At 48.0% G+C, this 16,643-nt stretch overlaps 2 protein-coding genes across 3 annotated transcripts in view; one reads left to right on the top strand and one right to left on the bottom strand.

The window, feature by feature from the left end:
* Positions 1 to 805: 805 nt before the first annotated feature.
* The window catches only part of LOC119397454 (protocadherin Fat 4), a 171,425-nt gene continuing 155,587 nt past the window's right edge, over positions 806 to 16,643 (top strand). For both annotated transcript variants that reach the window (XM_037664897.2, XM_037664890.2), the window contains exon 1: positions 806 to 868. The gene's annotated coding sequence lies outside the window, so the exon portion shown is untranslated. The remainder of the gene's footprint in view (positions 869 to 16,643) is intronic.
* Positions 11,651 to 12,461, bottom strand: LOC125757013 (dnaJ homolog subfamily B member 8-like). The gene has a single exon (XM_049412081.1). It carries the CDS (start codon positions 12,389 to 12,391, stop codon positions 11,651 to 11,653), a length of 741 nt encoding a protein of 246 aa, XP_049268038.1. The 5' UTR covers positions 12,392 to 12,461.

Raw genomic sequence — 16,643 nt, 5'->3', positions numbered from 1 at the left:
ATACCGCTAATCGTGCTGCCTCAGCTCGGATTTCTAGTAACAGCTATACAGGAAGCCCGCGAGGCATTCGGTGCGCATTGCGGCAGCACTGCTTCCCGCTCTTTTTTTTCGCGGCTGCCGGCGAACGTGTCTTCCGAGGCTTGTTTTCCATCTGCGCCTCATCCGGGCGCTCCGATAAAGGTCTTGTCAAATATACGCCGTAGCTCGCCCGGAGAATTGATTTCGGGCACCCCTCGCATCAACCTGCGCCGGTGACAGTAATCCCACCGGCGCGCACCGAGGCGCCGCCGTGATTAGTTTGGGGACGCTGCCCGGCCTGTTTGGGCTTCTTATTAGGCCGATATCGCAGTTGGCGTCTTTGTCGCCGGTGCAATCTTGCCGCCTGGCGGGAAAAACGACACTGGACCGGGCTACGCTTGGTGCGCGCCCGAGGCATTGTGCGCCCGAGCGCTTCGCGGCTTTGCTTTTGCCCACCGCGGCATCTTCTTTTTTGCCCCATTTATTTTCTCTCGCTCTTTCTCCCTTTCGTCGTCTTTGATCCTCCGTGGTTAAAAGTGCTGCGACTTCAATTACATTAGTAGCGACGTTAAAGATACGCGTTCTGGCTTTCGTGACTCTCGCTCTATTTCGTTCTTTTTTTTTTTCGTTCCTCACTTGTTCCTAATTGTACACCCTCTTTTACCGTCTTTTCCATTACTTCTCTCATCTTTCCTCTTGCCTTTTCTTTTTTCTTTTGATGTGTGCAACTGCTTTAATGTCGCCGCCCTAACTTTTTTCTTTCTTTTTTTTTCTATCTTTGCAGCATGCCAGTTCTACCCGTTGGGAGAAAACAGACGCTTCGAGAGAGTCTCGGAAAACATCCAAGTTGGTAAGTTGGAGGAAGAAAAGAAGCAGTAACTTTCTCAGACATACAAAAAAGCAGGGGCGTAGCCAAGGAAGGGGGGAATTCAACCCCCCCCCCCCCGAAATTTTTCAGTTTTGCTTGCGTATATATACACGCACACACACAAACGCACGCACGAGCATACATAAAGTATGGTTGAACCCCCCCCCCCCCCCACCCCCCGAAAAATATTTCTGGCTACGCCCCTGCAAAAAAGGACAACGTAGTTTCGCTTTCTTCTTACAAAGTCTAAGATATGTATATGGGGCATGCTTGCTAATGTTTGCGGTTATAGATGCTTCAGACAGATGTGCTGTGTCCTTTAGGTGTACGCCGCAAGTATATACTATCCGCGGCTCGGTTTCCGGAACGATACTCCAGATAATGTACCACGTCGTTCGTACTTCTACACGATAGCGTCTGTGCAATGCACCATTCCACATTGCGTCGCGGTTCAACCGCGCTGCGTAACGACGCTGGCGCCATATTTCCGTACACCGAGATATGTGCCAGGGAAATATTCGCCCTTTGTTTCTATCACACGTTGCGACGCAGATGACTTGGCGAATGAGTTCCGCGGAAATGCGCGGTGTTGCGGATATTGCATGAAAGGGAATCACGCGAAGCGAGCGCTACGTAAGCCCCGGCGCAAACTGCCAACGATCGAACCGTCCCCTTCACCTTAACATTCACCTGTCTTCACGGTAGAATGAATGTTGCCAAGAATGCTTTCCGCAACATCAGAAAAAACTATTAGCAGACCACCGATAAAAAGAAACCACGCATTAGCGGCATTCGCTGAGTACTAACTTTCGCCTGATGCTAAAATCTGGACCAAGCCAGATACGTAGCCAACATCCAGCGTTCCAGACACCGACCTAGTGTCGAACTCAGTTCGCCTAATTTAGAGCAGTCTCTGGGGCCAGCTATGTGTTAAACGAAAGCAGCGGTCAACGTTCGTATGTGTCTTGAATATCATTTCACTCCGCAGAATGTAGTTACTGCATCTTACTTCTTCAGTCTCACATGGCCGATTACACGCAATGTTTATACTAATACAGATAAAGATCAAACACGCGCGTTCAATATCTATCCAGGACTTAAAAGGGGCTTTCCTGCCGTGCTTGACCCAACTCTACCTATGTTGTTCTAATGAATGTGAACGCGTACGTTCGAAGTTACCTTCTATATCATGAAGCTTGTCGAAATTACCCGTTACCCAGAATATATAGGAAGGCCAAGGGCTTTGTATGCGTCCCATGGTAACTGATGTTATTTGATAGGCTTCACCTCAGTGCATGGTTGAGTTGCGGTGAGACCGGCAAGCTTGAGAGCACATGAGAGACCGGGAGAGCCCCTGAGGTAATAGTGGCGCAGAATCTCCAGTGCACCTAAGCGGCAGAGCATAGACCAATGCTAGAACCAGTCAGAGTTCCAGCCTTGCCGTCTCCGTTGCCCCTTTGGTGTCCTGGAGGAGTGGTCAAGGCACGTTGTGACACGTTGTTTGCACTCAGTACTTGCTCAAACTCTTCCGTTCCTTTCACCGCAATGCATTGTGTATGCTTCACCGCACTGCACATTTATACTGCGGTGAAGCCAGTATTAAACAAATATTGTTTAATGAACGCAGTGAGTACCTCCATTAAAAAAGGAGGGAAAATTCCACCGGTCCATCTAACTTACAAATTAAGTCCCCAAAGCACGCATGACGTACATGTAGGCAAAAGTGTTTTATTCTTTAAACTGGGGGTTCATCGATGTCCCTTCAAAACGCAACAATTTCACCCATCCATTGTGCCAGAAATGCGTTTTTACAATGCCTTAGCATTGTACGTTATCCAGATGTTTTATAAAATGAAAAAACCGACTACACCGTTTAGTAAGCAAAACCCGGGAAGCTCGTCGTCGAATTCGTTAAGCTGCTACGTGGCAGCAGCTACTGGTGAGTTGCGACACCGCTAGCTTCAAGAACCAGCAACGGCTACTAAGCAATCTCTTCGTTCGATCATGAGAACCAGCAGTGGTCTGCTCCGTGCGACAGGACAACGAAACTATATAATGTACTCTTGCACGGACAGCCTTTCACTTGTCTTTCTGGTAACGTACGGTCCTTCCACACAGGTGACGTTTTTAAGTGTTTTCAAAATCTGAATGTGTGCACATGTGCCGCGTAAAATTATGTGATATCTCACAAAGTATGACGTCCTTTTAGTAGCTGCTAATTTATTGCACATAAAAATCACGCTCAAATAATGGAATCAGACTTCACAAAGGAACTCGGAGGCTAAGGAGACGCTGTAGTGAAGTGCTCAGGATTAACATCGACGTTCTGGGGTTCTGAGACGTACAATAAATATAAGTAAAGCAACGTTCTTGTATTCCGGCTTCGGAATGCGGTCACTTCGGCCGGCATCGAATCTGCGACTTCGTGCTCATGCAGCAGCAGAACGCCACGGCAACTGAGCGTGTGCTTGTGCGTATAACCGCTTCTTAAGCTCAACGTGCCCGTATTCCTCTAACCTCGGTTCGATACGTTGCACGTTAAGATACTGTGCTTGAGAATATAGCGCTACAATCTCCAACGACAACGCAATGCGCACATTTATGTCTAGTAAGAACAAAACAAACAAACAAAAAAATGAACACCTAGTTGCAAGAGAGCTTTCGTGTTTTCTTAAACCAAAACTAGCAACGGATGGCCGGGCAACGCTAATAATAAGGCGCCGCGCCGTTAATGTAGCACATTTGCAATTCAGCGCAAGCTTGCGCGACGAAAATATCGCGTTGTAATTTCGTCTGCACTGTCGCTGGATTCCATAAATTTCAGGTTGCGCAGCGCATGTGCTCTCATTAGGCTCCGTGTGGCTTGCATGTCTCAACTTCGCTCTTAGCGCGTATCGTAGTCGCCACATATGTGGGGGGGGACGCGGTGAAACGAGGCACCGCAAGCAGACGCTAATGAGAAACTCTCTCGGACAAGAAAGGTCCCGGAGAAGTGCCGCGCTTAAGAAATGTTGCGAAACGCGGACTCCATTGAAACAGCCTGCCGCTCTTTTAGTATTCCACTGAGAGTCGCATTCCGCGCCCACGCCGCGGCTCGCGACGCGACGAGACAATCAGGCCGGTGCTCAGAGCGAACGTGAGAGCAACAAGCCGTTGGGCTACCACACATCCCTCGTATATTCTCGCTCGCTCGCCCGCACGCACGCCTGCGCCTGGCTTCCTAATGCACTTTGGCGCGCAATTACAGGCCTCGGTCTCGCGACCAATAAAGGAAAACGCAGTCGCCGCGGCGCAAAGGACGAAATGCTGCTTCGCGCGCACTGCGGACGCAAAAGTGTACGCGCACCAAGCAGAGAGTGCGCGAGAGCGTGCGGGCGGCCTCGGCGCCTGCGAGTTCTCTCGAAAATCTCGGCGGGTGCACGACGCAATCGCGAGATGGCGAGTTTTCTGAAGTACGTGCGCAAAGGGCTGCAGTGCCCTGGCTCCAAAGCCCGGCGCTGCGGCGCGCGTTGGTGCAGAGCTCGGCGAGTGCGCGCATGGTTCCGCGTGCCTGCAACTTCCATGGATGGAGCACAGTGCGACGGCGGGTCGCGCACACATGCGCGCTCGGGCCAGGGGCCCGCTTTTTTCGGGAGGATGGCGGAGATCCCGGTGGCAGGCATTATTCAAATGAGTTGCCCCCTTCGCCGCCCGTCGTAAAACGGGGCTCTTTGGCTGCGCCCTAATAAGCGAGCGCCCTGTCGGTACGGAACCGAGGAAGGGCGGAGGGGTTGCGTTCGACGGACGAGCCCGAAATTACTGGCGGCGGCCCGGTTGTTTCGTCTGCGTAGGCATGCGCGTCTGAAGAGGGGCACACGCGTGGCGAGAAGAACCCGCCATGCCTTGATGAAGGGAATAATCCTGCGCGCTCCCCAAAACTCGGCTGCAGCGATGGCGGGCCACTGTAAGGGCGGGGCCGAAAAGGGTTTTAGCAACCGCTCGGTGCGTATAGTTTTTAGGCCTCTCGCATACGCATGAAGGCATTGCGTTACGTGCGCGCCACTACAACGCTGGATCGCTTAAAGGCACGAGCAAAAGAACCAAGAGCCACCGCTATTTAGGAGAAGCGGTCTCTCCTCCGTGAGCTGTGCGATGCGTAGCGGACCAAGCCAACTCGCTTCGCCGGCAGTGGGATGCGCGCGAGTGCGCATTAGAATAATGATGCGATGGAATGGAATTCCGAGCTAAAAGCCGTTCTCGGAAAATGCGCTCCCGCTTGAGTCGCACGAAAGCCTGGATACCGCTGGCGGAGCTTTGAACAATGATTGCGCCCGCTAGATTTGTGGCCAAGGAATAGGCTGGAGAGTAAAGTGGTACGGGGCGAGTCATGCTCATTACGCGGAGGAGAGGCAGGTTCGAATGCCGGCGAGCTTGTTCCGGAATCGCGTTCTCAACTGTCTGTACCAGGGGGCTCGAATTGGGAGCGACACGCGGGTATATTAGATACGGCGTACTTAGCTCGCGCCAAAGAAACTACATAATAACTGAGGAAGGTCCAGCGACTGGGACTAAAGAGAATCAGATCGGCCTATGTAGGCTAAACATCAGGCAGTGTATCAAGCACGGCGGCGTTGCCTATATGCTATCTTCATTTGATGAGGCGCTACGAAGACGGTCGTCGATTTAGGAATGTATCTCTCAAGCATATACCGGCGCTGGGAGATAATCATCGATAAACCACGTTATAATTTATTGATGGCACTATAAAACACTGCACAGCTAAAACATGGCGCAGTTATTCAATACCGACTTTTGCGATCACGAGGCGGGCCCTGTATGAATACGTTCGGGCACTGTTATTTCATTGTCTGCTTGTCTCATCTTTCTTAATTTTTTTTTTTCGTATTCTGGCATCCCAAGCGACGAGTTTATCGTTTGCTGGCACGTTGCCTTAAAATTTTCTTCGACCGTCGAATTGCTCTCACCTTTCAAGATATCTAAAACGGCTTTACACTAATGTACACTTAGAGACCTTGGCAGAATTACATCTCGGTCTAAATCGGTTCTATGAGAACTCGTCTTCATGGGAAAAGTACAGGCAGATAAATGTGTCTGAGGTGCGCTTGTTATTGTGCTTATGTAACAGTACCGGTAAATGTTTAAAAATCGGCTCTGCTGCCGTTTGTCTCAAAGAGTCTTTGAACACTCTGGTCCCTTATATTGCACCACGAAGTTTACGAAAATTCTCGCGTATTTTGTGGTGCAGTCTCAAGTCAAGAATCCGAGACCCAAATTTGCGGGTTCCGAAGCCATAGTCCACACACTTCACAGCTTTGTCAAAAAAAGTAGCTAACATTGCTCTTGTGGAAGGTTTTCGATTAACTCTCTGCTCGCGTACGAAACACGCGCGCAGGTACCTAGTATAGGGTTATACGTCTTATGCGACATCAAGATACTTAAACATGAAAGCAAAAAGAAAAAAAATGTTCACTATTCATTTTGTGCATGTCGTATTATCTTTTAAAATCATGCAGCGCTCTTTTGCACCAACGCTATTCCAGCTTTTCTCAACGCAAGCTATACTTAATCTCAGCCGGTGATGGACGGGTAAAAAAAAATAAGAAAACGCTTAAGCGTAACGTTACTTTGCAGTCAGCAGAAAATTACTTCAAGCAAAAAAGTTTGCCACGAATCAGCGGGCAATGATTTAGTCCACCATAGAGAAACGCCGTTACTTCGCAAACCGACATTCACGCTGCATGCCAAAGTGATTGCAAATAACATGAATTGCGGCCGATAGTGATAACTAGAGAAACGTTAACGTTTACAAAGGCGCCCTGTTTATTCAATGTTTAAGGGGAAAAAAAATCCCATTACTTGACCGGTGAAGCAAAACAACGTTGGTCTTCCGGCTTCTCGCAGTTGCACAGAGGCTTCAGGATCCGTTCCGATGGGTCAGTACCATGGGATGCGTGTCAGGCTGGAAAAGTAAATGCAACAGGCGTACAGTCCTTATATAGAAACGTAGAGTACATCAATAAAAAGAAGAACTACGACGCCGAAATTCGCGTGCCTCGTCTGTCTTTTGGATTGTCGGGAACGCAACAGCCCTGGTTATGACACCGGTCATTAACGTGACAAAAAAAAAATTAAAGAGCACTTCTCAGGAACTCTTTATGTCGTCTACAGCGTTCACGCATGCTGAAAGGGTCTCGCAACTAATTTTAATCGTGTACCGGTCTCTTTAGTGCACCGCACGGCTTGCCCGTCAGAGGTTGCGCGGCAAATACGTGGAACACTCTGTATCGGAATTTTTCCGTCTGCAGCAAGGATGAAGTCATGCTTACGAAACGCGCTGAAGTGATATAGGTGAGCGCAATAGAAATTATGTGCCGGCATTTGTGGGAAGGTAACTGTATAAGGAAGTAATATTCGTTCATCAAGCGGATGTTCTCGCAGTTCATGTTTGCTGATGTGTTGAATCATAGGCCGCCGAACTCGGATACACTCATTAGCAAGGTCACGAGCGTAAAAAAAAAGAAGAAACACTCACGTGAGCCGACATGCAATGAGGAACGCCAGGAGTCTGCCTTTCCACTCGTTGGCGCAAAGGCAACGCCGCTCGTCAACGTGAATGTTTTTTTTTTCCTTAATACGCACTCCATAAGGAAGTGCAAATGCGCATATAACACCAAGGCTGCAATATTTAAAACTGAGTATGGTGCACCAAATAACAGCCGACTATGTACTACCATCCTCCTTGAGCTATACCAAGACTTCTCCGCAATTTATCACGACGTACTGTTTTATTTATCTATTTTTCTTGCCGACTTCCCGTGCTAGTTTAAAATTGCAAAATCCAACTTAAATCGCCGCCAAAAGCATGCTCAATTCTCACTCTAATTCAGAGCCTTTCAATTCCCACTAACAATGTCATGACACATCCTGGGTGGTTGTGGATCAGTTTAGGCGACAAGAATGTAAGTACTAAGGGCTCAGCGCATGCGCTGTGCAGTGCGGAGTGGACGCTTCCTCGGCTATAGCTCGTTTTCATCGATGAGATATGAGTAGAGGTCACTCAGCTCGCGCGCGATGTTATTTCCAGGCGAGTTCTTGCAGTTGAGCTCCTGAAAGCGCGAACCTTCACGTCCACGCACGCTCAGCGGAATGTTCACACCGAGGCGCGAGCGCACTTCAGATGGCGGATTTCATGCTATAGTAATCTCACGCATACAAAGAAGGGGAATTACACGCCCTAGGGGCCCACTCCTTCATATATACGTACAGGCCTAAAACGTGAACGGTCGTAGAAGCACTTCCTGCAATATGCGGTCCTCGGCGACTTTCCGAAGACGGAAAAAAGAAAGAAAGAAAGAAATGCGCGAAAACTGGCACCGTTTCTTCTCATTCTTCTGTAGCGGGGAATAAGAACCGAGTCAGATCAGAATCTGCTATCTGGCACTCTTGAGAGGCCCCTTTTGCCGGGAGCACCAAGGTCGTGGAATGCGCGAGGCGTTACGCAGAAAGTGCAGGATTCTCTCCCCGCCGTTCATCCTTACACAGCTCGAAACGTGTCGGGACTCTTAGAGCAGCCGGCGTGGAAGCACAGCGTGGGCCGGCAGCGCTGTAGCTTCTCCTGCCAACCGTGCAATATGAGTCACGCGTCGCGCGATTTTTTTTTCCTTTTTTTGCTTTCCAAAGGTTACGGGCGTATTCGTCCTTGCCCACGCCTGCTTTAATGCGCGCTAGAATGCTGAACTGCATAAGAATGGGCTGCGCCTGGAACGATCTGAAAGAGCAGCGTCGCGTACAACGCCTTACAACTACACCAGGAACCACAACTTAAGCATTGTTGCTCGCGACAAAGACGACAACGAAAAAAAAAGGAAAAAAAAAAACACCCTGTGTAGGCACTGTTCTCACAATTCTTGCGGTACTTGTGCGCGTGTGTGCAAGCGCATATACACAATACCATAGACCGCCTAAAGCCGCGCCACGGTCTTTCCGTGCAGGCGACGTTTCTTACAAGCGCGAGTAATTAGCGTTTGTTAAGCTCTTATTAGAATTCAAGGCGGCTGCTGAAATTGGAGGCTTTTCTGCCGACATTGCCAATTCCGGCCACTCACGAAGCTCATTACGGTGAGCTGCGAAAAGGAACGCTACACTCTATTCTTTCTTTGACAATGCTGAGTTAAGAAATTAAACGTGCACATGTATTACTTGCGTGCTGGGTAAACTAGTAAGTGGCCTAAAGTGCTGGCTTTTATAAAGGTGCTTATGAAAGTGATAAGAGGATGATTAAGGAAAATTAAGTAAACCGTCTGCGGTATACTGTAAGCTTTGCGGACTGGCCGCGCAACTTTATGTAAGCTTCACCACAATACACTTTTGAATTGTGGTGAGACCGTCAAACGGAGGCTTCCGAGAGAGCGCCTAGCGGCGTGGAATACCGAGCGGCACCCAAATGCCAGCGCGTAGGCTAGTACTATAGCACCGGTCTGGGTTGTCGCTTTATCGTCTCCGTTGCCCATTTGGCGTCTAGGAGGAGCGACCAAAGTGCACTGCATAACGACACGCTGTTTGCACTCAGTACTTCCTTGCATTCTCACTTCCCTTCAACGCAATGCACCGCGCGAGCCCGAGCATAAATAAGGCCCTTATGTGCATGCGCAGCATCAGTACAGCTTATCACTACCACCAAACTCACACCTTCCGAGCTTCCAGATTAACCTAACACCAGTGGACCATGCGGGGTAGTTCAGCTAACTCGTGCCAAGCCTTCGGAAAACCCACGTTTGCTTTACGAAAAGGCAACGAGCTTGTTAAGGCGAAAGCCTTAAGTGCCTCATCAGAAGAAAAGCGCGGCGTGCGGTATAAGAACCAACGTTACCTCAATTAAAAATAAGATAAAAATCTGGGTTCGAGCCGCAATCGAAGCCAGGTATTCTGCGTGGCATTCAAGTATTCTACCATAGAGCCACGCCAGTGCTTGACAACGTTCTGAAAAAAAAAAAAGGACCCTGTACAGTCGCATTTCGGGCAAGCAGTCGCGTTAACAGATGCGATATTGCGTGGCAGAAGCGTAGAATCGCGCCTGGCGTCACGCCATGTGAATCGCCTGACGAGCGGGTGGTTGAAAGCTGCCAGCCCGTTACAAAGGGTTCAGCTGTAATTCATTACCATCATCATCAGCCACAGCACCAACAAAGTGCGCGGCTACTCACTCCCGTTACCGCTCAAGCTCCGATGATGATTATAATGATGAAGTAGCCTCACAACTCGAAGGCGAAAGCCACACCAGATTGACTTCGCCTTCGAGTCGTCTTAGGCGAATGTATAAGGGTCACTAAGAGATTTTTTTTTTTTTCACCTTCCTTTTAGGAAACAGAGTATTTCTTTACGGCAAGTTTAGGTAGTAAATTATCGTTGGTTTCTGGGTTTAAGAGCCCCAAAGAGAGTCAGGCTATGAGAGATGACGTGGTGGATCACTCCAGATAATTTCGACCACCTCGAGCTCTTTAACGTGAACTGACATCACGCCGCACACGGGCCTCTAGCATTTCGCCGCTATCAAAATGCGACCGCCGCTGTCGGGATCGAACCCGCGTCTTTCGGGTCGAGCAGCCGAGCACTGTATCCACTACCGTGGCGGCTCTAATTATTTATCAATAATTAATAAAAAACGCATTTCACAAAATACTTTAAATGCAAAATCCTAAGTGAAAAAGTTGCACCTGTTGGCAAATGTATCTAAATAATTTATTTCCCTCATGATAGCTACTGCGGTTCAAGTTTCTTCAGCCTTCCAAGAAAGTGCACGAAATTTGAGAAACGCACCCCGTGTCTAGACGCTTGCGCTCAGCAACCTTAGTACCCTTAAACATGCTAAGAACAAATGATCGATGCTGCAGAGCGAAGGCATGAACAGGCCTTGAGTGATGGAGGTCGATCGAATACGATGGTTTCGGATTCCACTTTTGCCGCGATATCTTTATCAATTGAAGCAGATGACGTAGATGAAGTTGTGGAATATGCGATAAATAATGCATATCAACTCTTTCAAATCTTGGATTGTTATCGCACTCCACAGACAGCGCTAAGGGCGAGCACGATTTGTTTACGAACGTTGATCTATTTGAAATGAAAACGTAGCCACCACTTTCGGGACGCGATAGTGCAGGGAATGCATAGATATCACGTTTTTGACGAGTACGTCTTGCCGAGAGGCGGTCAGCTCATGGCTGCAAAACGACGGCGAAACCAAGTGGACGCACCTTCACGCTCCGCTCAATCGACTTCACAAGCGGAGTGAAAGGTGCGTTCTACGTTCCGCTGCTCGTTCTGCGACGCGATATACAGTTCCTTCTACGCGTCTGCGTGTAAATCACGTCACGCGCACTACAATTCCTTCTACGCGTTTGTGTGTAATACGCTAGCATACGCAGGTCTGAGCGCAGCGGATCGTAAACGCTCAGCTAAAGATGTCTATTATCCGAAGCCTTCCGCTACAGCGCCTCTCTCAGCCCGAGTCGCTTCGGGAAACTAATCCGCGTAAATCATACGTATAACAAATATTCTTGAGCTGTTCAATAGAACAGTGAACAATGCAGTTTTGATTGCGTTCTCGTGACTCACGGGTGAATTTTAAGGACTTGGAATGAGTCAGCCATATAATGCGTCCGCTCTTTATGTTAGACACATGAAACCGTCCCGAAAAGAGAAAAAAAAAGCCTCCCTGACAAGAAGCACACGTCTCCTTTCTCACACTGCGACACACCAGGCCACCTACGCGGCGCTCACCTGACGCACGGGGGCCACGGGGCGGGCGACGGTGGACACCCTGACCCCGTCCTCATAGCAGCACACCCTCTGGACGCCGTCACAGATGACTGTGCGTACCTCGTACAGCCTGGGCCGGCTAGAGGGGATGGCGGGCCGGTGGTGCCCGACCACGGCCGCCGTCGCCGATGAGGCCGGCTTGTGCACGGAGAACGAGGTGTGCGTCACACGCGTGGTCGTCGGCATCGCGCCGCGGCCCAGTGTACAGTGGTGCACCATGCGGAACCCGTCCGCGCCGGTCTCCACCCGGATGCCCGCGTGGAAGCCGCCGTGGCGCCGGGTACCGGACGGCTTGCTGGCCGCGAACGCCGACGGCGTGGACGTATGGGAGGACGCACTCGCTCCAGAGCCGTCCGGGGGCGCCGCACCAGTCTCCCAGGACCTGCGGTGGATACCCTTGATGATTTCCTCGAGCGTCGTGAAGGGGCTTGGGGCCGCCTGCCTCCGTGGCGGATGGCGAGCCCGGCCGCGCAACAGGGCACACTGGTAGTCGTAGTCCCTGCGCTTCTTCTCGTCCGACAGCGTCTGGTAGGCCTGCACCACGCTGCGGAAGTTCTGCTCGGCTCTCTCCTTGTTGTCCGGGTTCTTGTCCGGGTGCCAGCGCAGGCACAGCCGCCGGTACGCCTTCTTGATCTCCTCCAGCGGGGCCGTTTGCTGGACGCCCAGGATTTTGTAGTAGTCCAGCATCGTGCTGCTGGCGGGGTTCGCGACTTGTCACAGCAGCTAGCCCAGATGCATAATTTTGGGGCGCCTGGCCCTCTCTGTTAGCCGATCAGTCGGAAGAGGAACGGACGCTGTTCTATTGTGAGAATTTAGATGGTGGTGGTGATGATGCTTCTGGGACGATTGGCACCTACCCACTCAGGAGGATCGGCCAAGAATCATGTTGTCTTAAAACTTTTATATGCTACTAGTGTTTACTGCTGCAATTTGAAAGAACAGTTATTGTTATTGAATCCCAATTTTAGAGTAAATAAACCATGTTTCGTAACCTCTCAAAGGGGGGTGGCGCTGTTGGCGGCCCACAAACGCGGCACATCTCATCTTTGAATGCAGTGAATTCAGTGTGACACTATAGCGAAGAATCTTCGCATCAAATGTCATGCTGCGTGTTGCAGTTGCCCGAGAATCCATCTAGCGAACGTGAACGAAACAAAGCGAGCTGAGAACTTATGTGACACAAGTGTAGGACTCAACAGAGCGAAGAATGCGAATGTTTAGCTGTTCTGCGTACACCGGATAATGATACATGTAATCTAATGATAAATGTAATCGCGGATTGCGCAAATAGAAACAGGGCATAATGCGTCGACTGTAATTTTGAGGCACGTGTGGAACTGTTCGCTTCTGGGATTTAATTTTTAATACAACCATTTGCATTGTTGAACTCCTTCTTGTTGTTCTTCTTTACTCTTCTCGCAAGCCCAAGTCCCCGATTGTTGTTCACCTCAAATAATGCGTGTTGATACCTTACTATACTTAATTTATTATTTTAAAAATGCATACTTTACTTCTTACAATATCCAATTCCTCACAGTAGCTGTACGCAATAAAGCGTCGGGTGGGCAGCTATCCCACCGCGAAATTTTAAAATTTGTTGACTAATGCCCGAAGGCATCAGCAATTTTAAGTTAAACGTGCATATTATAAGCGTTGACAATGGGATGAAGGCGAAACTAAATTTTACCATAGATCAACTACAAGGTAAAAAAATGAATCTAGGAGAGAGTATACGAAAGCATTTGGAAAGAAAAGGGAAACGAAGTTAGCATGGGAATCGCATAGAATGTGTAAAATGTACCACACGCCCCAGCAAACATAAATGCGGCTGAAATTAAGAGTCGATGTTTAAACAGAAGCAGAGCAGGAAAAAATATAAACAGATTCAGACCGAATCTGTGAAGGGAAATTTGCTAAATCCTTTCCTCTGGGACGAGAAAGAAAGAGCATCGGTCGTCTCGTAATCATCCCGGACACAGTACAGAGAGAAAGGGATCAGACGAGACCTGTTTAGGCAAAATTTAGGGAGATGATAATGCAACAAGGTATCAAAGAAATATCGGTGGAATAGGAGCATCTTTAACCAAATTTAGCACATAAAAATTGAGTGAACGATGCTGTACTTTACTCAGAAAGGCAATGGCACTGCGACCGAGATATTTATACAAATAAGTTAAGAACGCTTGTTCAACGCTGTCTTCGGAGGCATCTAGAGAAACACAAGCCGCGTATGCTGCTTGATGCGCCGTGTGAGATACCACAATACGAGCACACCAGATCAAACCTGATTGCAAGCCTGAACCAAGTTTAGCACGAAACAAACAGCTATTGTTTCCTTGAAATTCGTATGCCTCTGAAGTTAATGAAGTTTGACCTGCTGAGAGATAATTCTGAAGGAGACTTCTGGAAAGAAGTCCGGGATAACGTAAAGATTCCCTTTGAGTGCTGTTCTTTTTTTTTCTTTTTTTTGCGCTTCGTCACTGCTCCTAACGGCGCGCTCCATCTCCGTTATTATAGACGGTTTCAAGATTGCGATAGCAGGAGCACGTGGTGTACCCCAAGAAACTTCCGGTCACCTCATTTATTATTCTGCAAAACACCGAAGCGTAAAGCGTTTTTTAAAGATTTGTCAGAGTAAGGGAATACTCTTTTTCCAGTTTCACATAAAAGAAAGGCGCCTATAGTTAAAGAGTAACTCTTTTAGTGTTGTGTGTAGCTTAGAAGAATATTTAATTCAAATATTTTGCTAGACACAGGGAGAAAAGTGTTGAAACTCTACGGGCTACTCGCCAAGGCTTTTGTTCCCCTCCAATCCTGCTAGCCTACGCCAGCGCAGGAAACCGGAAGCGGTCCAGGGCCTGTGTTAGTAAACAGTGAAACCCTCTATAGGGACCGGCCAAACGGGAGCAGTGCATGATGCGTAAGGAATAAAAGCAAGTCAAACGATTCCTTTAGACTCGTCATTCGCAATATATACCTTAGCACGGCCCAAATCCGACGATGATAACTCTCTGCCGTCGCTCGGAAAGCGTGATGTAAAAGCAAACTGCTAACAGCACATTATTGCCAATGAGTTCTGCGGAATCCCGCAACGTAGCGGGAAGGGTGAAGAAAAGAAAAATTGACAGCCACTCGTTTGTAGCACGAAGCCACAGGGAAATCCATACGGATTTCCCAGAAAGAAAGCCTTTTAGTTGCCGAAAAATTCGTCCTGGTCTGGGACGAAAAGGCTTCGTGCTACGAACAGTTGGTTTAAAAGGTTTCACTGCTGGGCGAGTTGGTTTTTGGACATATAAACCATCGTGAGTAGCGCAACGAGACAGGACAACAGAAAGGAGCAGATAGATGGGTGGTTGTCAATTTTCCCTGCTAACAGCGCGTTATGAAAGGATTTTCTTGCAATGCTGTTGGAAAAAGCCAGCGAGTTTCCTTCTGAGCATTTCCGACGCTCGTAATAGGCGTTTGAAGGCAGTGGCCGCACCTAGCTTGATAATCATTCCTTGTGGGGTCTGGTTGTGCTTGTATTCTAGGCAGTTTTACATCATCGACAACCTCATGTACCGAGTAGTAAGCCAAAGTGAATAGTGGCTTCCTGAAAACATTTGATCCAGTTATCCGCTATGCCAATGACGCAACGTTAAAACGCAATCAGCCTTTTAAAATGACAGGCTGATGGCCTTGCTGGTAGTACATAATTCAGAACAGTAAAGTGCAAAGAAGCACACGGACGGCGATAGATCAAGACGACACAGCCTTTTAAACTGCTCAGAATAGGCAAGCATTCGTTTTGTTTTGTTTCTATTTTCTTCTCTGAATTGTTGTGTGCCCACTGCGGGGGCGAGCTTTCTAGGGAAGCTCTTCTGGCCAAGATAAAGCGTCTTCTTGTACACAGCCCCCATAGTGGGCTCGCGCCATTCTCTATAGGACGAAGTGAAATGAAATCGTAACAAAGCGAATACGACTTTAAATTCCCACTTGTATAAGTATTCTTATAATAGTTATGACTTAAAAAATAAATCAAAAGAAAAACGTTTTTGATTATTATTATTATTATTATTATTATTATTATTATTATTATTATTATTATTATTATTATTATTATTATTATTATTATTATTATTATTATTATTCGGGACAATGATTAAAGTGTCCGATTTGAAAAACAATTATTGCACTCTTTCCTAGTTGCGTACATTTTTCTTCATTCATTCATTCATTTTTATTCTTATCAACATTCAATACTCAAAATACATTTAAAAATTCATAAGATCAATTCTTGGCCAATCCTCCGGAGTGGGTATGAACGATGTGGCAGAGGGTAAAACAACAACAACATCGTGATGGCTTCAAGAATGTTCCAGAATTTACGTGAACCTACAGAATGGGCGTGGAAGGACACATTCAAGACACGATGCTCCGCCTTCTCGTAAGCGTCGATAAGACGTGGCAGCCGATCACGGAGAATCGTGGTGCTTCTTGGCAATGCGACAAGCACTCAGTGAACTGCCGCTGTACAGGATTTCAGGGCAAGTCGGAATTTACGTGTAAGGGAACGCCCTCGTCCTTGTCTTCCTAAGTCCCTGTTTAAGTTACGCGCTCGTATTTCAAGTATTATGAATCAATCAGCCATTTTGGTAAGAGAACAGTCGAGCGAGCAATAAAAACAATCGCCGATAAAGACTACCGCTTACCCGCCTCTCTCTGAACTCCAACACGAAGTCCGGGATAAAACCGTATACTATACGTCCTCACACACATAAAAGGGGTTAAGTTACTCAAAGAACCAGGAACCACATTCGCAGAGGCATTTGTTGGTAAGTGCTATTTCCCATTGGTGGGCTACCTTCGCTAATACAGTATCCAGCACTAGATTAGTTGAGATTTCATCTTACGAACAATTCTAGCATAAGAATGCTTTGCGAATGCGGACCCAGACAGA

This window comes from Rhipicephalus sanguineus, chromosome 1 (genome assembly GCF_013339695.2).
Source record: "Rhipicephalus sanguineus isolate Rsan-2018 chromosome 1, BIME_Rsan_1.4, whole genome shotgun sequence".
NCBI lineage: Eukaryota > Metazoa > Arthropoda > Arachnida > Ixodida > Ixodidae > Rhipicephalus > Rhipicephalus sanguineus.
The sequence above is the reverse complement of the archived record's forward strand: the minus strand, read 5'-3'. Positions and strand labels throughout refer to the sequence as shown.

Excerpts from the sequence above, each read along its gene's own strand:
- LOC125757013 (XM_049412081.1), bottom strand. The coding sequence starts at position 12,391 with ATGCTGGACTACTACAAAATCCTGGGCGTCCAGCAAACGGCCCCGCTG.